General features: G+C 48.8%; 9 protein-coding genes across 9 annotated transcripts; 3 read left to right on the top strand and 6 right to left on the bottom strand.

Annotated features, from left to right (window-relative positions):
* Positions 1-1,348, bottom strand: LACBIDRAFT_306286 (uncharacterized protein; the record flags this gene model as incomplete). Its single annotated transcript, XM_001885193.1, has 5 exons — positions 1-342; positions 404-585; positions 640-661; positions 717-1,219; positions 1,282-1,348. The coding sequence occupies 5 exons, from the start codon at positions 1,346-1,348 to the stop codon at positions 1-3; spliced, it is 1,116 nt and encodes a 371-aa protein (XP_001885228.1).
* A 1,082-nt stretch (positions 1,349-2,430) lies between these two features.
* Positions 2,431-3,418, bottom strand: LACBIDRAFT_330874 (uncharacterized protein; the record flags this gene model as incomplete). The annotated part of the gene is made up of 5 exons (XM_001885192.1): positions 2,431-2,441; positions 2,471-2,654; positions 2,854-2,965; positions 3,020-3,183; positions 3,365-3,418. 5 exons carry the CDS (start codon positions 3,416-3,418, stop codon positions 2,431-2,433), a joined length of 525 nt encoding a protein of 174 aa, XP_001885227.1.
* A 1,368-nt stretch (positions 3,419-4,786) lies between these two features.
* Positions 4,787-5,564, top strand: LACBIDRAFT_330873 (uncharacterized protein; the record flags this gene model as incomplete). Its single annotated transcript, XM_001885287.1, has 4 exons — positions 4,787-4,966; positions 5,098-5,100; positions 5,164-5,391; positions 5,475-5,564. The coding sequence occupies 4 exons, from the start codon at positions 4,787-4,789 to the stop codon at positions 5,562-5,564; spliced, it is 501 nt and encodes a 166-aa protein (XP_001885322.1).
* A 354-nt stretch (positions 5,565-5,918) lies between these two features.
* Positions 5,919-7,439, bottom strand: LACBIDRAFT_330872 (uncharacterized protein; the record flags this gene model as incomplete). The annotated part of the gene is made up of 8 exons (XM_001885191.1): positions 5,919-6,100; positions 6,156-6,209; positions 6,272-6,393; positions 6,454-6,477; positions 6,531-6,637; positions 6,704-6,856; positions 6,943-7,116; positions 7,176-7,439. 8 exons carry the CDS (start codon positions 7,437-7,439, stop codon positions 5,919-5,921), a joined length of 1,080 nt encoding a protein of 359 aa, XP_001885226.1.
* Positions 7,440-7,857: 418 nt separating this feature from the next.
* On the top strand, positions 7,858-10,024 carry LACBIDRAFT_330871 (uncharacterized protein; the record flags this gene model as incomplete). The annotated part of the gene is made up of 5 exons (XM_001885286.1): positions 7,858-7,930; positions 7,956-8,005; positions 8,207-8,287; positions 8,415-8,478; positions 8,589-10,024. 5 exons carry the CDS (start codon positions 7,858-7,860, stop codon positions 10,022-10,024), a joined length of 1,704 nt encoding a protein of 567 aa, XP_001885321.1.
* Positions 10,025-11,017: 993 nt separating this feature from the next.
* Positions 11,018-12,662, bottom strand: LACBIDRAFT_295098 (uncharacterized protein; the record flags this gene model as incomplete). Its single annotated transcript, XM_001885190.1, has 8 exons — positions 12,473-12,662; positions 12,052-12,417; positions 11,532-11,993; positions 11,381-11,476; positions 11,275-11,322; positions 11,207-11,218; positions 11,074-11,116; positions 11,018-11,036 (listed from the first exon to the last, which is right to left on the bottom strand). The coding sequence occupies exons 1-8, from the start codon at positions 12,624-12,626 to the stop codon at positions 11,018-11,020; spliced, it is 1,200 nt and encodes a 399-aa protein (XP_001885225.1). The 5' UTR covers positions 12,627-12,662.
* Positions 12,663-14,248: 1,586 nt separating this feature from the next.
* Positions 14,249-16,058, top strand: LACBIDRAFT_330869 (uncharacterized protein; the record flags this gene model as incomplete). The annotated part of the gene is made up of 5 exons (XM_001885285.1): positions 14,249-14,330; positions 14,361-14,397; positions 14,446-15,487; positions 15,696-15,859; positions 15,908-16,058. 5 exons carry the CDS (start codon positions 14,249-14,251, stop codon positions 16,056-16,058), a joined length of 1,476 nt encoding a protein of 491 aa, XP_001885320.1.
* Positions 16,059-16,559: 501 nt separating this feature from the next.
* Positions 16,560-18,051, bottom strand: LACBIDRAFT_330868 (uncharacterized protein; the record flags this gene model as incomplete). Its single annotated transcript, XM_001885189.1, has 7 exons — positions 16,560-16,579; positions 16,632-16,643; positions 16,699-16,734; positions 16,772-16,900; positions 16,951-17,412; positions 17,454-17,801; positions 17,895-18,051. 7 exons carry the CDS (start codon positions 18,049-18,051, stop codon positions 16,560-16,562), a joined length of 1,164 nt encoding a protein of 387 aa, XP_001885224.1.
* Positions 18,052-19,985: 1,934 nt separating this feature from the next.
* Positions 19,986-22,238, bottom strand: LACBIDRAFT_330867 (uncharacterized protein; the record flags this gene model as incomplete). Its single annotated transcript, XM_001885188.1, has 10 exons — positions 19,986-20,027; positions 20,115-20,126; positions 20,182-20,194; positions 20,294-20,375; positions 20,431-20,912; positions 20,941-21,283; positions 21,369-21,517; positions 21,584-21,720; positions 21,945-21,984; positions 22,114-22,238. The coding sequence occupies 10 exons, from the start codon at positions 22,236-22,238 to the stop codon at positions 19,986-19,988; spliced, it is 1,425 nt and encodes a 474-aa protein (XP_001885223.1).
* Positions 22,239-22,278: the final 40 nt, after the last annotated feature.

The raw sequence follows: 22,278 nt of genomic DNA, 5'->3' as shown, positions 1-22,278 counted from the left end.
TCACCACATATCCCATACCCTCCTCCGTTCAAAAGAATGCGACCTCCTCCCCCTCCTTCCCACAAGCGCGCCTGGCAAGCCCCTTGCAACCAAAGAGGGCACAGCGGACGGTTGTTTGCGTATAGTACACGTCTTCTTCTTCCCACCACCACCACTTGTCGTCGTAGTGGAGTTGGCACTTCCACCTCCCAAAGTCGAGTTGGACGCAAGAACAGGCAAAGGAGCCGTCGGCGACGGATCAGGCAGGAACGTATACGAGTCCTGGAAGATATCATTCTGTGCCCCGTCTAGAAAGTTGTACAAGTCGTTGTAGACGGGTGGTGAGAATGAGCCTTCGAACATCTACAACACAAGGTATTCCACCGTCAGCGGACAAAAAAACAGGAGGAATGGAAAAGCGTACATTATTCCTCTCGTTATTGAACCAGTAAAACGGAGTCTTTGCTCCGTAGGTGCAGTTCCCCGGAACGGATTGCATTTTCTTGTTTGCGGGATCGGCGCCGCACCGACGGGCGACTTTGGATGTGGCGAGTGGGACGGAGGATGTTGAGCCTGTTACGTTGCATTTGAAGCCGTTCATGTAGTCTAAGGGATAATATATTAGGAAGTGGGTGGAAGAAAAGGAGGGGGGGTGCTTACTCTCTTCACCACCTGCGTCGGGCTGCACTCACAATCGTAAGTAACGCCAGTCGAGAGGTAGAAGATGGAAAACGCACCGCATGAATCCAAAAGAACGCACAAATACATCCTCCCTCAGGACAAGGCGGCATCCTCCCGGGTACTTTAAAATCCGTAAACCTCGTCCACACACACGTCTGATTGACACTAAACACCGTAAAATCCTCCGGCTTCACATCCTCCACGTCACTCTTATACGCAATCGCCAACGAACACCCTTCCAAATCATTGAAACCCTGCGTGTGGTACTCTATCATCGGGGATCCGGGACACACGTCGTTCGGGTTAGACTTGTTCCGAATGTCGCCCCCCTCGGCACTAGCGAAGAATGACGTGGCGCCTTTGGTGCACGCTATTTCGGCTGTGGCGGTTTCGCCTGCTGGGAGGGTGAAGACGTCCCCGGCGTTTGGGGGGTGGTCGAGGTGGTTGTGGAACCACCATTGGGAGAAGGGCATGTTCTTTATCGGTGCTACGGGGCGGTTGTCGTATGGATAGGTTTGGGCTGTTACGTTGAAGCCGAACATGCTTGGGTGGAAGAAGGCTTTCGGAGAAAAAACATCAGAAAGGTGATGAGATGAGAAAGAAGCCAAAGAGGCGGGTTACCAGCGTGTCCGGACACCTGCGGTAATACATGGAGGGCAAAAAGAATGAGAGATAGGGTGATGTGCATCGTGCAAGGTCGTTATTCCGATTCTAGGTGTCCAAGAAAGAAGAAAAGAGAAAGAGAGAAAGAGACGGAGAAGAGGCCAACCGGTGGACTTGGATGATAGAGCGGCACATTCTCGCGAGGCAGCACTTTATAAACGGCCAAGACAATTGAGTCGAAAGGATTGCACGCGAACAATTGCAAAAACGTTTTGTCAACGTGGGGTAGTAGGAGCGTGACACTGACAGACGTTACCATTGTTTCTATATTTAGAGGTCAAATAATGACAAACAACGCGTCGCGTCTGGTGAACGCGTAACTGATATCGAAAAGCGTAAACGTACCCCGTCATTCGCATCCAATTTTTTCAGTCGTAACGTCTCAAAATACTTCAACGATAAGTATCTGTTGATACGCACTTTTTAGCGCCGATGTGGGCCAATTGCCAGTCCAGCCCCACTCCAGCTCAATATACCCATACGGGAAGGGTCTACATAGCTGTCAGATTATGAGGGTAAATCTGACCATCTATAATAACTTTCAGAATGATGTAATGGTCAATGCTACATTGCGAAATTTATCGCTGTAAGCTCACGGTTCAAATCCCAGTTCTGGGATGCAACAATGTCATAAGGAAAGTTTTGCCAATGACTGCTTAGTAGTTTTTTAGAGAAAAAAAAAGAAAGGGTACATCAGAGTATCTATGCACTTGGTTAGAAATTATATTTGGTTTACCACTGAGACTGAGGAATGTCCCAGAATACTACATGCAGAATACTTCAATTATATTTGTGGCTGATACAGACTTTTCAGCGCCGACGTGGGCCTATTCTATGTCAGGTGTTTTCCGGTTCAATATTATATTCATACGGGAAAGCATCTAATAGCTGTCAGAATCTCAGCATAAACCTAGCTCTTTATAATAACTTCCAGAATTGTGTAATGGTGAAAGCCAGGTTGCAAAATTTATCGCATTAGCTCAGGGTTCAAATCCTTGTTCTGGAAATGTCGTAAGAAATTCCGTAATGAAATTTTTTGCCAAAATGATTGTTGAGTGTAGTTATTTGAGAAAAAAAAATGATTCGTCTTGGACGATATTCTTTCCCTCACGAGGTACCTGGCCAGTAGAAAAGAATCATTGCTTACATCTATAACTTGTCAAGAAGAGTGCTATCCCACATCCAGTAGCAAAACTTGAAGTCATGCTGAACGGCGTCTTCTTGAATCGAATGCCTGTCTTGTGGCCCTGAGTCCAGGGTGACCGAAAACTCCTATCTGCACTAGGGATGGCTATATGAGAGCCAGTAGCCCTCCAGCGACGTGAAGCTGCCTGTTCACTCCTTCAAGGTCGCAATGCGTTTCTTTACCAACCTGATCGTCCTCGTCCCGCTCATTTTCTCTGTGGTCGCCTTCCCTCTCAGCACTCAAGCTGACGCCTCAACAGTTATATCTAATGGGATAAGAAAATCCTCTAATTCCTACGCATGGAAAATGAGAATGGACCTGAGCGTGAACTTGACGTGACTCACATCAAGACTAGGAAGTTGTGCGGCATCAATGTCAGTAAAACTCGGAGTCGCTAAAAATTTCGCGAGCCCCGCCTCAATGTCGTTGATATTGATCCGTAGTCTAGGTGATCTGCTGTAGAGCAGCTGTAAGTGCTAGAAACTCGCAAAAAGTGGAGACTCGACTAACGGGCTTCTCTCCATTAGTTCCCTTTTCCAAGTCCCTTTGGCGAAACTGCCGCCAATACCATCCTTAGTTCTGAGCAAACAGTGCTCCTTCCTCTGCTTATTCAACTGCAGCAGGTCCTTATAAAGGCAGCCGGTGGCTTTTATGGAGAAGCTGAGTTCGAGGACCTGACCAATTTCGTGAGAGCTTAATTATTAGCAAATGCATTTTGGAGAGCTACCATGGCGACCCAGGAGAAATTCCCGGTATGTCTCATTTGCCTTTGCCTTTGTAAGGACGGACGGTAATAAACGACCCTCAAGCCTGACTTGACCACAAACTTCAAAGGCAGCCGCCGTCAGTACTGACTTCGAGGCTCTGTGGGAAACCCTTGATCTTGCTTATAATGGCCTCTTTGAGCATTTTCACAGAGGCTAGTACGGAGTTGATGGATTTTTCTTAAAGTTTATAGGAACTTCAAATTGCCTTGATCATGATTGACGTTCCCCGATGAAACTGGTAAATACTGCTTCGCTCGAATTTTCAGTTGTTACTTATAGTGTACTCTTTGATTTCTTACTTGTTTATATGTGTTCTTTTGTTCTTGTAGGTTCGGGATCCTTCCATGGGGGAGATATTGGCGTGTCGAGGACATGTCAACGGCGTCCGGGATCAATGTGTGATCAGTAGCCGATCGTGGGAATTTCATCAGGCCTTGCCTTCGGACGATTTCAAGTCCCAAGTTCTCACTTAGACTTGCCAGCGCCATTCCGTCATCGCCGTCGGGGTCAGCGAGAGCTGCATAACTTGCCGACAGTTCCAATGCGGATTTTTTGAAGGTGACAACGTCGATGGAAAGTTCCGGGAGGCTTGCAGCGCAGTAAAATTCAGAAGGAAGGCTTTCTTTTTGCAAGTACCTGATTTTCTCCCTATTTGTATCCATGCCATGACCGACGTTGAAGTGTCATGGAAGTGGCCGGCCTTTCTACTCAACAGGCCATTGGGAGGCTAAACCGGTCGACGTCGGCTAGCAAGGTCTCATACCAAGGCGAACCAGAGGCCTACCGTTTCCCTCGCCATCGGGATTGAAGCCGAATCGTTCACTCGAGCTTTGGAAGTCAAATTATGACGTCTCGCGTCATTTCAAGCCCACATTCCGCGGTATGCCTCTCCGGTATCACCCCTCGCCGAGCCATGGCTTCTTGTGGCCTTCTCACTCGATCAGAAGGCTCGGTAATGCTGATATCCCGACTACGGATTTCATATATCGTGAACCAAGGTACGACTTCACATATATCGAAGTCTGTCTAGGAGAGACTAACTACGGATAGGTGACTCTAATATAGGCACCCTCATGCCATAATATGAACGTCAATATAGTGGATGCAAGGCTAGCTGGGCACCCACAGTTTTTTCTCTCCGATTTACAGTTCAGTACCGTGACTAACCTAGAAATTAAAAAGAGCCGCCGTCCTGCAGCTGTACCTCTCATGCCATCGTATAATGCCTTGGATGGGAGAAGAATCATTGCATATAGAAATCAAGAATCATTGCTATTCTACTATCGACGCTCCATCCACCAGCAAAACTCCAATTCACGATGCAGCGATGCCGATTGCGTTTTTCAATCAAATACCTGCCATGCGGCACTGGGTGAGCCAAGGCTTCTATCTAATTCAGCACGTAGTAGAGAACTACTTAAAAGCCAGCATCGACAGCGATTTCCCTCAGCGAGCCTTCAGTGCCGTCCCAACAACTTCAGTTCAAGTCACCATTCACTTTTCCTTCACCATGAATTTCTTTATCAGCCTCATCGTCCTCGTCCATCTCGTTTTGTCTGTCGTTGCCTTGCCCATCAGCACTCAAGCTGCCGAAGCAATTATATATGATATCAAAGCCATCGGGAAGCAGCTCACAAGTACCGCAGGCCTCCTACAGCGTTCAACTAACAATGACGCCCCACAAGCTATAGTGAGTCAGCTCAGGGTTGCGCTCAGGTCCATACTACCACTCATTCTCATTCTTTCAATGCGTAGCAAGTAGAAGATGATCTTGATAAATTGACCTCTGATCTTACTATACTGATAAATGATGTAGCCCAGGCTGTAGGTGGCAGAAGTTCTAAAAACAGTGGAGACTGGACTAACGGACTACTCTCCATCACATAGTACCCTTTTCTGACTCCTTTTGACGTACCTGACGCCCACGCCATCCTCGACGCCACGAAAGAAGTGCTTATTCCTCTGCTCACTCTACTGCAGCAGCTCCTTACAGATGCAGCCATTCGCTTTCGTCGTCAACTCGGATCACCTGCCTTCCGGGTTCTAGCCAAATCCGTAGGAGTTTCCGTGAATGCATTCCTGGAGGGTACCTCGGTGATCCAGAAGAGACTCACAGTACGTCGCATTTTCCTTTGCCTTTGTGAGACTGACAGTATTAATCTTCGTTTGCCACCATCAAGGATGACTTGGCCACACAGGGAGTCGCTGTCAGTAGTGCCATCAAGTCTCAGTTGTATCACCTCGATGTGGCTTATGGCCTCAGCTTGCCGCCAGGGGGCCGTACTTGAGCGTTTTCACAGAGGCCAGTACGGAGCTTACAGATTTTACTCGACTTTTGTAGGAACTTTAAAAAACCTTGAGGGATGTTCCCGATGCTTCGCTCGAATTTTCAGATATTAATGTGCTCATTAATTTCTTATTCGGTCTCATCAACTCTTTCAATCTTGTCGGTTCGGGACCCGAGCGTCTGTGTCCCAAAAGTGGACGGTACCGTCTGATCCTTGAATTTAACTTGAGTTGGGGACTACTAGATCTCGTCGGTGACATCTGAATGAGAAGTTATGCATTTATGTCTAACAGCCCTCACATACGTATCACGGTGACGGTATATATATGCTATCAGGTGTCATCCTTCTAGACCCTCACTTCTTCAACCGCTTCTTCACCTCCTCATTCTTACACCTATGCAGCACAAGATTATTTTTAGACCCCGGCGTCGCCACAACATGACCCTTCGACCAATCATACGAGACAGCGTATGCGAAAATCGAGCCATCGCGGTTGAAAGCAGTGGTGGAAATTGAGTTACCCGCAATGTCGAAACCTTGAACCATACGGTGAATCAATTTGGGTTCGAGGAAGTAGGGGGGAAGACATACTTTTTAGCCGCGTACGAGCGTCAGTGTCCCAAAAGTGGACGGTACCGTCTGAGCCTTGAATTTAGCTTATCATTAAGCGGAACATTGGGAGGAGTGGAAAAGACGAGGGAACTGACCACATGTAGAGACTGTTCCGTGTATAGGGTGGTATGAAATGTCGTTGATGGCGTATATCAATGATTGGTCCTTCGAGTTGGGGACTAGATCTCGTCGGTGACATCTGAATGAGAAGTTGTGTCTAACATGACAGAAAATTATGACTGTGCAACATTTGGAGGGATGGCTTTTTCTGACTCACGCAGAGTCTTTTTCCTCGACGTGACTTCAAAACGTTAGGAATACTGATAGGAGATGGCGACAATAAACAGTACTCACTGAATCGCAACCCTTCCTTCCAAACTCCCGATAGCGAACCCTTTTCTCCCCGAGGCCTTGATACACGAAATTACGCGAGTTTCCCATTTCAAAGGCGATGTCATCGTCTATAATAAAATAAATGAACACCTTCACATTAGTTGTTATTCCGAGCTATATCAAACCCCACCAACCTTGTGAGGCGTACCCGGATTCGTCAAATCAAAAATTTGAACATGTCGTCCGGCAGTCCCAACAACCATGAGCGGGTAATCCATATCAAACGAATAACACCGTTCCGGCAACTGCACCGTAACCACCGGATTCGGCGTTCGCAAGTCCCAATACTATGCAAGAGGAAAAAAAAAGAAAAAAAAGTCCCGGTAAGTGGGCTTTGAATTCGAAAACCGGCAAAGCGCGTCGACCCACGTACTTTGATAGTTTTGTCCCAGCTCCCAGTCACCAAAATACCACCCTGAGGAGTGTCTACCCACCCAACACTCTTGATGGCTGCGTCGTGCTGTGCGACTTGGGTGGTTTGGCTGGTAATTAGGTCGTACATCCGACCCGCGTTGTCTACACCTCCCGAAAAGAGTTTTGTTCCGTCCTGGGTTTAGTACTCATAATAAGCTGGCGTGACGCACGTTTGAGTAGGCTTGAACTCACTGTACTCCAGCATACGTCGAGGACAGGTCCTTGGTGGTGATAGCCTCCTTTTACTTGAGTTTGGAAGCTTTCCTGAACCCCGACTTCGTATATCCGAACACTGTTGTCCCAACTTGCTACAGCCATATAATCCGCCTGACTCGAGAACGATACTTTGGATATCGAGTCCGTTGGGAGATCTGAAACTTGGACGTCATCCTTCTTCGACAAGCTGCCAGCGGCCGTGGAGGTCTGCGAAGCATTCGTGATGGTGCGGAACGCCATAATGAGAGGTGACTCACGAAAGGGGGCGGTTGTGTCGTTGGCAGGATGGCGGCTCCGAAGTCCTGTTGTATTAATAAAACCGGCGTTTTAACCCTGGCATTTGGGCGTCAATGGACTAGTATAGGGATAGGAAACATCGAAAAAAAGAATATGTAAGGGGTTATGAAGATTCATACATACCCAAGAACTGTGGTTGACCTCGAGTCGGAGTATATTTATCCGTTGCCTTGAAGGACTCAGGAGCAGACACGGCATTTTTGATGAGGAGGTGCGGCGGTTGGAACTGTCGTTTTCCCCGTCGCGAGAGTTGGAACGTTCTCTAATTTACGTTTGAAAAAAAGGCCTTTGCTTCGCATGAGCACCATCTGAGTATGTAAAACGAAAAACCATGTTCAAGTCTGAAGATAAATAGTTCTGAATGTCAGAATGCCGCACCTCCTTGAAATTTCCGCGCTCCAACATAGAGCACGGTCGACTCAAACGCGTTGACAGTGAGTATAGATTGCCTATATGTAGCCACGGATGGCCTACGCACAAAGTATCGGGCTTTGTGGGCGATGAAGAAAGTTTAGATTGGCCACCCCTGGTAAACAAGCGCCTTAGTCATCTCGCTCTCCTAAACTGGTCACTGCAACGCTCCTGAAAATTCCTCTGCACTCCGGGCCCGTTGTCTAAATCCCCATACTTGGCACTTCCATGTTGTCTCACGAATCTGGTGTTCGTTCTTGGGGAATAAGTGGGGAAGTTCGCATGATCGCCGATAACAGACTATTGTTATTGGGATTTTTACTCCGAGATTGCTAGAGGCCTGGGGCATTGGTGGCAGAGTACTTGATCACCCTGGCTTGGTATGCACAACAAAAAGGGGACAGGTTGGCGGCAGGGAAGGGGGTCCAGGTCGAAGTTCTATCTTTCAGGGAGCACGGTACGTTAAATTTCCTACTCCATGCATTGAACTGAGCCCAATTTCTTTAGAACTTACTGTATAACGGTTTATTGAACGCCACAATCACTGGCGTGTTCGAAGTGACGTTCCATGGTGAGCACAAAAGGGTAGTCGTCGTGAAACGTGCCTTTTCACGATCCTGAATTCGACTAGCAGCTCGCCCACAATATCAGTGTTCCGCGGGACGTCCCCACTTCTAGTAGCATCCCTCAGGAGTCAGATGGATCACGGTAGCTGCTCTTCGATGACCATTCGTCGCCGTATCTCTCGACTGAAGCATGGCTTCTCATGCCTCAAGACCAGAGTCTTATCTTTCTGGCGTCCCTGTGTAGGCGGGTGGAGCGATGAAGAATGTGGCGAAGCAGAACCTGACGGAAGTACGGGCACACACGATCCAGTTCTTCCCCCCGTTGCAACTTCGCCCATCAACCTTCTTCCAGTCGAGATCCTTGGCGAAGTCTTCCTTGCATGTCTTTTGAGCGGTGGAGAATCCCAACATCACCTGTTTATCAAACCCGAACCACGGAGCGCCCCGATGCTCCTATGTCAAGTCTGCAGTCGTTGGAGGCAGACCGCATTATCCATGCCCAGCCTCTGGTCCTCCATTTCAACAGCGCGAATCACTCAGTTGCACCAGATTTCCTTGCTCCTATTGTGGCTGGAGCGTTCGCATACTTCCCCTCTATCTTTCCATTTACTCGGATCTCGGGAAACACCCCGTCCTGAGTTTGTTTCCACCATACTTTCTACATTTCTCAGCCACACTCATCGCTGGGAGCACGTCAGCATCGTCTTTAACGAAAAACTTGCCGCTCAGTTTCTCGAACTGTCAAGTAACACCTTCCCTCAACTCATTTCCATCAAAGCCGACGTAATCGGTTGTGGGCAGGCGGTAACTGAAGCATTTCCCTACAAGATGTCTACAATCAGTGGCCTTCGTCGGGTTTCCTTCATGACATCTCGAACGCCAAGTTCCCTCATGGTCGTTCGATGGCATAGGTTGACTCATGTTTATGTGAGCGGACTACCCAGCTTGGCGTCATCCATCTTCCTTCTGGGACATTGTCGAGAGGCCGTAGAAGTCCAACTTGAGAGTATTATGCCCACTGATGCTGAACCTCCCTCGACCTTTGTCCTCGATCCGTTGACAACCCTACCCAACCTCCGCACGTTGGTGGTGACGGTGCATGAGGATGTGGGTGACCTTCTGCAACATTTTGATACCCCGGCTCTCCACTACCTTAATATTCTGCAATCATCCATTGATGGCTCCATCTCACGCGAGTGTGGGGCATTCTCAGACTTTGTAGAACGCTCTCCTCAATTGAAGAAAGTTGTGATTACGGATTTCGGCGGAAGTGAAAATGACATTATCGCGTACCTGGACCCGGTATACCACCAGTGCACTCACGAAGTTTTTTTATCGTCTCCATCTGTGACGCCGCGGATCGCGGACATGTTCAATGAAAGGGTTGGCATTGGACCAGAGGCCACCACACAACCTCACGTTGAGGTCGACGATTCTATTGTTGGCTGGCTTCCAGACTCACGTAGCGGCGGCCTATTTGACCGATGGATGTCCCACCAAACTCAGTCGCGAAATGGCTCGTTTTGTGCCCTCTTCGACGACCTCCTTTGATGGGGGTTTTATCCTGCTGCTGGCCATCACTCTATGCATGGTGCAACTGAGCCTCCAGCTAATTCAGACTCTAGTACACCTCCACCACGCAGACCGATGGGGATGGGAATGGGAATGCCCCCCGCAGTCATGATAAGGACTCCGAGACACCTCTCTCGCCTGAAGCACAGGCTATCGCAGATGGGTTCAAGAGTTTGGATCGATGGGTCCGCGGATGGGGCATGGGAGAGGAGGCTGAGTGAGTTGTTGAAGTGGAATGACATTGTGGAGGCACGCTGAAAGAGGGATTGTAGAAAGAAGGACCGCATCTTGAACCCAGCTTGAACCCAATTGAGTGTCGACGACCTGACTGAGCGTCTGGGATGGGTCTGTCACATAATAAAAAGTTTTACACCCGACACAATAAGGTACATGACTACATGCTCTTTCTATAATTGGACGTGCTACGTGTGCGTTTTCTTCTAAGGTGCTACAAAATATCAGCTACAGACAATGGCACTACTGGGACTATAAGCGCGGGGGTCGTGAATAATCACAATGAGCCGAATGCTCCCAATTCTATGAGCGAAGATCCTTGTGAATCAGCTGTGCGCTAGCAAGGTATTGGGTGTCATAAACAGATAGTAAAAAGGCTTGGCCGTTAATACATACACCCGACGAGAATCGAACTCGTGCCGCTTATATAACTTGACGTGATGCGTTCAGCAACGGATGGTGGCAAAAGCTGCCATTTGGCCGCTTGAATTAAACACACTTCCTAAACAAAACTGCGAACTTCAATCACTCGCACCGTTGATGAAATAGATTATGTATGTCATTGCTCCCTTTCAAATGGACAGGCAAGTGGCTTAAAGATTACACCTCATGGGGTTTTCCAGGGATAAGATTCTGGTTGTCTACAAGTTGTCTCTGTAGGTTGCAGAGACAAACAGATGAATAACAGCAGTATGTGGTATATATACAGTAGGCTACAAAAGGAAAGCAAGGAAACAATCAAATGTAAGGAATGTACCTAAAATCCGAAGATCAGGTGCATTGTGCATGCTCACACAGATCCCAAAATTCCAACACATTCCTCCGAAAGCACACACCCTCCCCAATGTTGATCAATCAAATCAAATTAACAAAACCTTGCAAAATGATGGATATCAGATACTTTCACCAGAGGGAGGAGGCACTCACTTGCTATCACAACTGCCAAAAAGAAATCAACAACCACTGGGTAACCCAAAGGCAAATGGGAGACTCACAGCCTTTTTCACCCTTGGAATCAATTGCCATGTATCCTGAATAAGACACTGTTACGAGGAACCATCAACAAACTGGTAACAACTTTGCAGAAAAGAAAAGAAATACCACCACGATAGTCTTTCACAGAGACGATAACTCCATCCGTGTAGACGATCTCACCCGTCTTTATTGATAGCCAGGTGGGTTTGTCTCTTTCTTCGCCTTTGGTGGGATAGTGTAGTATGAGAATCGGATTATCTCAGGAACTGTTACTCACCGCAAGTATACTTTACTTGAGCGCATTTTGTGAATTTCGAATTTTGTCCATCTGAACGAGCACGCTTTGTTGCTGCAGTTTTTGGTGGATATTCACTGAGAACTTTACGTAGCGTAGGTTTAGCCTTTTGGTCTGCTGCTGTATCGGCGGTTGCATTGACAAGGGCTACGGGATCGCCTTCATCGCTACCCGGATAAGTGTCACCTTGGAAGGATATGATGTCGGTGTCACTCATCGCAGCTTCACTATTCACGTCTTGGAAGAGTTCCATGTCCTTGTAGGATGCATGACCCGGGGTGACTAGGCCTTCAGCTTTTGCGATGCATGCTTTCAAAGACCCAGCGGTGTGAGGGGGCGCAATGAAGAGGGTGTTGATGCGTCCTAGCGAAACATCGCTTTCGTCAAAGGAGGTCTTTGCCTTTTCATCTCCTTTTCCCTCCGATAAGTAAACGCGATAGTATACTGCATAGCTGATGAGTGCACTACTTGAGTAGGAGACTTCAACAACTTGAAGACTTGCCGTAATGGATCTCGGTATCATCAGAGCGTTCCGGCAGCTTCTCCAACTGCAAGACTTCCTCGGTCCTCTTTTCCGACTCGACAACCAACGCGATCGGATCTTGTTCGGTCAGGCCTGGCCCTGACGGACCGTACAGAGAGAGGCGGGCAGAATCTTCTTTGGGTGCTGGGCTTGAGAGCGGTGTGAACACAAGCGCCTTGTCGGGCTTCGAAAGGTCCTCAAGTTTACACAAGGACCGCTTGATAGACGCCACGGTAAGAGGAGGTGCAAAAGATTTCGACGGAACGCGGCCAATGAAACGGTCGTTGTTGTAGAGAGGGTGATTTGATTCGAATGCGCCTAGTTTGGTGTATAGACGGTAATATACTGCATGAAATTAGGTCATTGAAGCCAGGACTCGAGTTTTCGGGATAGGACGCACCATAGTTAGGACCCATCCTTTTGCCTGCTTTTGCTGCTGACTCTGTCCCCCCTTTGCCGTCTAAACTTGAGCCTTTGCCGTCAAAAGAGCCTTTGCCGTCTAAAGAGGGAGTGTAACCGAACACAGTATGATCACGACCAGGCAGAGCAGACATTGCTGTTTCCAACCAGAACCTGTTGAGATATCAGCAAGATGAACCAGGACAATCGAAGAAAAGAGTTCTCGCCGCTCAGACACGCCTCCATCAGGCACCTATCCACGAGGCATTGGCGCTTATGCATCAACCGGGCTGCCAGAGCACGTAGGATGTTCTCAAGTTGAACCAATAGCTCGGCCTTCCATCCATCCAGCGTGCGCATGCATTGGCCTCACAAGCTCAGCTTCCCCAGTCCCGGAAAAGCACGAAGAGTGCGAGTTCATGAAAAGCCACCAATATGATATGGGGGGAAGTGGAAGTATAGGTCGATGATACAGTTCTGGTGGTGCTCATGGAGGAATAGCGTGGTTGGTCGTTGAGGGATACAGTTTGAAAACACCGAATATGTACTTGGATAAACTCTCAAACCTCTGTTTTCAATTCCAGTGCACGCTCAGATTCTATCTGACCACCAAAGATCGTAACACGGCTTTCAAGAGACCTCATCCTCGCAAGTACTTACTATCTGATACGGGTCGCCGAAATCGCTTCATGACACGATCCCCCAGCCATACTCGAGCGTGGTTCGCCCGTTATCTCCATAAGCTATATCTAACTTCATCTATCTCTCAAAAGAGGTCTTGCCGGGGCAGCGTACTAGCACTCGGTGATACGTGCGAAGCGTGAGCGAATGGAGTCCTGTCAAGGTGTGGGCTTGATTAGACCGTGGACAGACAAGGTCAAGACATGCAACTAGAGAATCGGAAGCACGTCGCAGATTGGAATCACCATTAAGTTACCAGTCGTGATTCGTGAATCGAAGGTGTTTCTTGGGTTAAATCTTTCTATGCCGAGTTCAAAGATAACTTACAGGTCTTCCTTTGGATTAGCACTGTGCGAAACCTACTTTAGATGAGGCGACAATATTAGTAAGTAGTTGAAAGGAAGCGTACAGGAGCGGCCCTGTGGTTGGTCTTCAAAACTCCAGTAAGATCTGGTGGAATTCTCGAGCTCAAAAGATTCGGAACCAATGCAAGAAAGTAGGCCGCTTTCAACGCGACGCATGGGTTATGTGATGATTTTCAAAGTTGGCGGGCTCTGACTTGTAAGTTGTTCAGCCGGCGTGGGATGTCGGGAGAGGATTGGATAATTCCTGGATTCTACAGTGAGTTCTGGGTATTATACGCCGCGCCTGGCAACTTCAAGATAGCGTGCACGTAAATATACGCAGGGAAAAAAATGAGGGGAAACTTACGTGTCGTGAATACCTTCGACCACTTGCCTGTCCATTTGAAAAGGACCCATGTCGTAACATACATAATCTAATTCGTCAACAGCGCGCTTCAGTGCTGAGCTATTGAAGACTGAAGTTCGGAATTTCGAAGGTGCAAAATTCAGAAAGCACGTTGGAGTGCGGGAATGACGCGTACTGATGCCCATAAAAATCCATGGCTGTTCAATGTGGTGGGCCTTTCGAATGATGTTCGTTAAGTATCCAGACAGGCACACAGGCGCCTTTTCAGTCAGGGAGGTTGTCGACAGTTTGAGTTCAAGACAAATTGACGTCACGGCGTGACGACGATGGGAGCGTGACAGCACCTTTCAAACGCGCCCACCCTCGAATTTCCAGATCCCAAAACATGGTCACCAACACACCTATCCTCCACACTCCGCGGAGCTGGGGCTGGGGAGGTTCCGGAGCAAGTGACACTATATTACTGCGTTCGTCAAGGAGAAACAAATAACGGGAAGACGTTTTGAGGTTGAACGAGGGCGATGATTTGGAGCGGTACGTGTTGCTCATTTGTTGTTTTTACCTAGTGCTAATAATATATAGGTCCAAACATCGTACGACTCCGAGGCCAGATATGGAGGTTCGAGCTTTCGAGTCCCGCCATAACTTCCCCGTTCATTCTTCACAAGACGACATCTCCTTGTTCAACTCTCCCAACGTGGATGTGGGGAGCAGGAGCAGGAACACCAATTTTCTGTTCCTTACCCTGGTGCTGGCTGGTGTCGTGGTCCTAAGGGAAGAGTCGGACACACGGACGGAAGAAGAAACGATACAATCGCACCACCAAGCTTGTCTCCTGCCTTACCCGCCCCTGCTTACGCTTGTCTATACTGCTCTGGCTCGCGCCCGCCAGTGGTACTACCTACGGGGTCTCCGTTCGTTATACTGTGGCCCCATTGCCTCCACAGACACGGGTTCACCATTCGTTTCTACACATCCTGGGTCTCCATTCGCTTCCACAGGCACGGGCCCTCCATTCCCCCAAGCTCCAATTGATACAGCAAGACTGCACGAGTTTGGATACCGCCATGCGCCTCTACCTTCATCTTCCGTCCCAACGGGACCTCCTCATCCGGTGCAATTACGATCCCGTTGGGCCTTGTTGCCCAGGCCAACCACATGGACGTCCCCCTCCTCTCCTGCTGCAGAACGGATAAACTCTCGTGGACCCCCCTCTTTCCAGTGCTGTTGTGGGTGGGGGAAGGAGGAGAGGGCGTTGCGACGTGTGACGGACACAGCATCAGTGATTTATCATCCTGGACTGCGGCGTAGTGCTGGAGTTGGCGTTGGGGGTTTGGGTGGGGTTTGTGACGTGCCTATGGATACGAAATTCCAAGGGATACTTCAAGTGTGGAGTGCGAGAGTGCAGACTGTTCGGGAGATACCTCTGGCGCCGATGGAGACATTCAGACGGAAATTGAAGGAAGCTGCGACGCCGCTTCATCACCACTGTCCAGGGACGAGGACGGCCATGGTGGACCTCCTTCTCTCCCACCGTCTCACACGACTAATAACTACGTCGCGGTCTGCTGGCGCTGATGCCGGTGTTGGAGGAAGTACAAATGGAATCGGAGGCATTGCAGCTGTTAGGACCGGGGATTGGTGGTGTTAGCGTGAGGGGTAAATTCATCGAGAAGAAAGACGAAAGCGAAGAGAAAGGAAAAAGGGAGGAGGATGTCATTGAGAAGAAAGGCAAGGAGAAATCGATCAACAAGAAGAAAGACGCAGGACACGAGGGAGACGAGAGAAAACCGGACCTGTAGACCGTATTCGACCTTGACCCACCTCGACAGTATGGACCTACCGAACAGAAACATGCTCAAGACCCTGGTCCCGGCGATACTTCCCTCACCCCCTTCAACGACTCAGACCTCACCCCCCCTCGCCTCAAACGACTCAAACTCAGACTTGATTGCCCTCCGGTAGCACTCGACCCGCCAAAAAGCGCAGGACCAACGTGAGCTCCGACTAGTGGCTAGACGGGAAAGGATCGAGGTGGTGTTAGGGGGTGTTGGGTATCGTGGGGAGGTCTGGGGCGGCGTGAGGAGGCTGTGGAGGAAAGGGAGAAAGAGGTGCGAGGGGGCGAAGAGAAGATTGCGGAACCAGAGCAAGGAATTGACAAACGAGAACGGGTGCTCGATCAGAGAGGACCCTAGCTTGAAGAACGACCCTAACCGGGTTTAAGACGAAATGAAAATGCGTTCTACTGCTCAACTTGGTAGTCTCAACGCGTCTACTTCGGCACTTGGTTCAGATTCATGCAAGTGGCCCATAACTCTTCTTCCGGCAGTCGTTTTTCGTGTATTGGGCGACAAGACGGCTTCCTTCCTCATTTGCTCTCGCCCTCCCTCCGCTTCTAACCCAAGTTCTTCCTCCAACCCAAGTCCTTCCACTATCACCCCCCCCCCCCCCTGACGCGACTGGGAAGCTCGAGGCGATCTATATACCTTTTAACATCTTATACCTTCTGTATCGAGTTTCTGAAGCTAATTGCAAGTTGCGATGTACCCTTCGTTTTTCATGATCACTGAGTACTGAGTCCTCGGTTCTTGTGTGACATATTAAGGATCTACGGTACTGGTACTACATCAACTTCTTCTAAGCCCAAGTCCTGACATCCCATTCCGAAAGCATACACTCTCTCCGACATTCACCAATCAGATGAATTGAACATACCCTAGCAAAACGATGGATATCAAATACTCCGACAGAGGGAGGAGACCACTTACTCGACATCACAACTGCCAAAGAAAATCAATAACCATCTAGTAACACAAAGGCAAATTGGAGACTCACAGCCTTTTTCACCCTTGGAATTGATGACCATGTATCCTGGATATAACTCTGTCACAACAAATCGTCAACAAACTGGTGATGAAGCAGAAAGGGAAAGAAATACGGCTGTTGGGGGAGTATTTTTTGGAGATGCTAACTCCATCCGTGTAAACGATCTCATCTCTGATGATGAATAGCCAGGCGGAATTACCGCTATGGTAGTCTGCAATGGGATAGGATGAGAATTGGATTATCTCAGGAACTGTTACTCACTGCCAGTACCAGTCAACCGAGCGCGTTTCGTGAATTTTGAATCTGGTCCATCTGAAAAAGCACGGTTTGTTGCCGCAATGGCTAGTAGATATTTGCCAAGAACTTTACCTCGTATAGGCTTAGTCTTTTGGTCTGCAGCTGTATTGGTGGTTGCATTGACAAGGGATACGGGATCGCCTTCATCGCTACCCGGATAAGTGTCACCTTGGAAGGATATGATGTCAGTGTCACTCATCCCAGCGTCACTATTCACGTTCTCGAAGAGTTCCATGTCATTGTAGAGCGCATGACCCGACGTGACGAGGCTTTCAAGTTTTGCGATGCATGCTTTCAAAGACCCAGCGGTGTGAGGGGGCGCAATGAAGAGGGTGTTGATGCGTCCTAACGAAAGATCGCTTTCGTCAAAGGATGTCTTTGCCTTTTCATCTCCTTTTCCCTCTGATAAGTAAACGCGATAATAAACTGCAAAGTTGATGAGTGCACTATTAGTAGAAGACATCGACAAGACTTGCCGTAATGGATCTCGGTCTCTTCAAAGCGTTCCGGCAGCTTGTCCAACTGCGAGACCTCCTCGGTCCTCTTTTCCGACTCGACAACCAACGCGATCGGATCTTGTTCCGACAGGCCTGGACCAGAAGGCCCGTACAGAGAGAGGCGGGCGGAATCTTCTTTGGGTGCTGGGCTTGAGAGCGGTGTGAAGAGAAGCGCCTTGTCGGGCTTCGAAAGGTCCTCAAGTTTACAAAGGGACCGCTTGATAGACGCCACGGTAAGAGGAGGGGCAAAAGATTTCGACGGAATGCGGCCAATGAAACGGTCGTTGTTGTAGAGAGGGTGATTTGATTCGAATGCACCTAGTTTGGTGTATAGACGGTAATATACTGCGTAAAATTAGGTCATTGCAAGGTCATTGAAGCTAGAAGTCGAGTTCTCGGAATGGGACGCACCATAGCTAGGACCCGTCCTTTTCGTGGAATTTCCTGCTTCTGCTGCTGACTCTGTACCCCCTTTCCCGTCTAAAGAACCTTTGCCGCCTAAAGAGCCTTTGCCGTCCAAAGAGGGAGTGGAAATCGACATATGATTACGACCAGGCAGAGTAGACATCGCTGTTCCCAACTAAAATATTTAGCAAGGAAAAGAGTTCTCGGACACGCCTCCATCAGGCACCCATCCACGAGGCATAGGCGCTTACGCATCAACCGGGCTGCCAGAGCACGTAGGATGTTCTCAAGTTGAACGAACAACTCGGTCTTCCATCGTGCGCGTGCACTGGCCTCTCAAGCTCTCGACTTCCCCAGTTCCTTGTGGGAATGACGCGTATTGATGCCCATAAAAATCCATGGCTGTTCAACGTGGTGGGCCTTTCGAGTTCATTATCTAGACAGGCACACAGGCGCCTCTTCAATCAACAGGGAGGTTGTCGACAGTTTGAGACAAGTTGTTGACGTCAAGGCGACGATGTGACCACCGTGACACTGACAGCAGTAGCCGGAAGGCAAAACATGGTCCTATCTGCCTACCTCTCCTCCACACTTAGCGGATCTGTGGCTGGGGAGGTTCCGGACCAAGTGACGCGATATTATTGCGTTCGTCAGAAACATGTAACCGGGAAGACGTTTTGAGGTTGAACGAGGGCGATGTGGAGGGTACGTGTTCTTGTCCTTGGTTTTGTCTCTATCTAGTGCTAATATTTGGATTGAATCGAAAGGTCCGAACTATCTAAAGCCCACCAACCCATCCTCCTCTCCGTCTCCCGCTCCCTGCATCAAAACGCTCTACAAGGCCAGTTATCGAGTGGCGTCAGAACTTCCACTTTCATTCTCTACAAGACGACATTTTTTTGTTCAACTCTCCCAACGTTGATGTGGGGAGCAGGAGCAAGAACACCATTTTCTGTTCCTAGTGATCGTGGTTCTAGCTAGTGCCAATACGAGGGAAGAGTCGGACACGCGGACGGAAGAAGAAACGACCAAATCGCACCACCAAGTATCCGCCCCTGCTTACGCCTGTCCATACTGGCTCTGGCTCGCGCTCTCCAGTGGTACTACCTACGGGGTCTCCGTTCGTTTCTACTTCGTCGCCGTTCCCTTCCACAGGCACGGGTTTACCATTCTTTTCTACTCATCCTGGGTCACCAATCGCTTCCACAGGCACGGGCCCTCCATTCGCTCAACTTCAAGCTTCAATTGATACAGAGCTTGGATACCGCCATGCGCCTCTACCTTCACCTGCCCTCGCAACGGGACCTCATCCAGTTCAATTTCAATCCCGTTGGGCGTTGTTGTCCAGACCAACAACACGGACGTCCCCTTCCTCTCCTGTCGCATAACTGACAACTTCTCGTGGACCCCCCTTTCTCCAATGCTGTTGTGGGTGGGGAAAGGAAGAGAGAGGGCGTTGCGACGACAGCGACGGACACAGGATCAGAATTTATCGTCCTGGACCGCGGCGTAGTGCTGGAGTTGGTATTATGGGGTTGCTTGGGTTTTGTGATGTGCCTGGGAGGGCAACAGTGCAGACTCTTTGGGAGATACCTCTGGCGCCAATGGAGACATTGAGACGGAAACCGAAGGAAGCTGCGACGCCGCTTCATCACAACTGTCCAGGGATGAAGACGGCAATGGCGGACCTCCTTCTCTCCCACCATCCCACTCAACCAGGAACGTGCTTGTGTGGGGTTGGGATGTGTAGTTGGTTGACGAGGAGCAGGAGGTAGCCTTGACCTTGAGCTGCTGCTTGAATAGTCGATTTTGGGCCTCGTTGGGAGATAATTTTTTCAGGAATGTGACTTTTATGATCTTTACGACTTCTCATAATCTTTATTTGACCGACTCTGACGAGGAAATGAACGCGCACGTATCGAAGAGTTTTGGGTTTTGTTAGTAGTATAAATCTCTGATATAGTATAGTCTTATACCCTCTGTATCAAGCTAACTGCAAGTTGCGATGTCCGCTTCAACTTTCATGATCATTGAGTCCTCGTTTCTTGAGTGACATCTTAAAGATCTACGGTGCTACTACCTTAACTTCTTCTGAGCCTAAGTCCTGTCATATCCCATTTCGAAAGCATACACCCTCTCCTATGTTCACCAGTCAAATAAAAACAACTCTATCTAGCAAACAGTGGATATCAAATGGTACCCCGAAAGAGGGAGGTAACCACTCACTCCGATCCACAACTGCCAAAGAAAATTAACAACCACCTAGTGACTCAAAGGCAAATTGGAGACTCACAGCCTTTTTTACCCTTGGAATTTATCACCATGTATCCTGGAAAAGACACTGTGGACGGAGTGTCAACAAATTGGTGGCAAAGCAAAAAAGGAAAGAAATACTGTGGATATACTTCATGTTGAGGATGACCCCATCAGTGTAAACAATCTCATCTTTGTTTATTGATAGCCAGTTGGGATTGTCTTTACTGCAATCTGCGGTTGGATACTATAGGATGAGAAGCAGATTATCTCAGGGACTGTTACTCACTTTCAGTCTTGTTTAATCGAGCGCGGTTTGTGAATTTTGAATCTGGTTCATCTGAAAGAGCACGGTTTGTTGCTACAGTGCCTAGTGGACATTGACTGAAAACTTTACCTGGTGTAGATTTAGCCTTTTGTTCCAGTGCTGTATTGGCTGTTGCATTGACAAAGGCAACTGGATCGCCTTCATCGCTACCCGGATAAGTGTCACCTTGGAAGGATATGACATTGGTGTCGCTCATGGCAGCGTCGCTATTCATGTCCTCGAAGAGTTCCATGTCCTTGTAAAGTGCATGACCCGGCATGACGAGGCCTTCAACTTTTGCAATGCATGCTTTCAAAGACCCAGTGGTGTGAGGGGGCGCGATGGAGAGGGTGTTGATGCGTCCTAACGAAATATCACTTTCGTCAAAGGTCGTCTTTGCCTTTTCCTCTCCTTTTCCCTCTATTGAGTAAACGCGATAGTATACTGCAAAGGTGATGAGTGCACTATTTGGGTAGAAGACATCGACAAGACCTGCCGTATTTGATATCGATATCATCAGAGCGTTCCGGCAGCTTCTCCGACTGTGAGACCTCCTCGGTCCTCTTCTCCGACTCGACAACCAACGCGATCGGATCTTGTTCGGATAGGCCTGGCCCAGAAGGAGCGTACAAGGAGAGGCGGGCAGAGTCTTCTTTGGGTGCTGGGCTTGAGAGCGGTGTGAAGACAAGGGCCTTGTTGGGCTCCAAAAGGTCCTCAAGCTTGCACAAGGACAGCTTGATAGACGCCACCGTATGAGGAGGGGCAAACAATTTCGACGGAATGCGGCCGATGAAACGGTCGTTGCTGTAGAGGGCGTGTTTTGCTTCAAATGCACCTACTTTGGTGTATAGACGGTAATATACTGCATGAGTAGATTAGACAATTGAAACCAGGAGTCGAGTCTTCGGGATAGGGCGCACCATAGCTAGAACCCGTCCTTTTTGTTGACTTTCCAGTCTTTCCTGCTTTAGCAGCTGAATCTGTACCCCCTTTGCCGTCTAAAGAGGGAGTGGAACTAGACGTATGATCATGACTAGGCAAAGAAGACATCGTTGTTTCCAACCAGAACCTGTTGAAAGATTAGCAAGATGGACAATCGAAGGAAATAGTTCTCGGACAAGCCTCCATCATGTACCGTGACCCATCCACGAGGCATTGGCGCTTATGCATCAACCGGGCTGCCAGAGCACGTAGGATGTTCTCAAGTTGAACCAATAGCTCGGCCTTCCATTCATCCAGCGTGCGCATGCACTGACCCAGCGTCCCCGGTTCCTGGAAAACCTGAAGTATGAAGAGCGCGAGTTCATGAAAAGCCACCAATATCATATGGGAGGAAGAGGAAGTATAGGTCGACGATACAGTTCTAGTGGTTGCCACTGGTGCTCTTGGAGGAATAGCGTGGTTGGTCGTTGAGGAGTACAGGTCTCGGAATACTTGGACAAACTCTCAAACCTCTGATTTCAATTACAGTGCACACTCTGATTCTATCCGCTAACAAAGATCGTAACACGGCTCCCAATAGACCTCATGTACTTCCTATCTGATAAGGGTCGCCGAATTCGCTTCATAACACCACACCATGCCTTTCACCACACCTACCTCCTCTCCGCATCCGTTCACTGCTTCAAAACACCCTACAAGGCCGGATATTGGGGTTCGAGTCACCGCCCAGTCATTCTCCACGATATGTCGGTTCCTCTTCCAACTCTTTTAGCGTTGATGCGGGGAGGAGCAGGACCACCAACTTCGATTCTACCTCCAATGGAATTGAATGGGACAGTGACAGGCATGATGACATCCCTTGAACGATCCTCGAGCTCAGAGGATGAC

This window comes from Laccaria bicolor, genomic scaffold (genome assembly GCF_000143565.1).
Source record: "Laccaria bicolor S238N-H82 LACBIscaffold_30 genomic scaffold, whole genome shotgun sequence".
Classification (NCBI taxonomy): domain Eukaryota; kingdom Fungi; phylum Basidiomycota; class Agaricomycetes; order Agaricales; family Hydnangiaceae; genus Laccaria; species Laccaria bicolor.
Note: the sequence above shows the minus strand (reverse complement) of the source record. Positions and strands in the feature narration are given on the sequence as shown.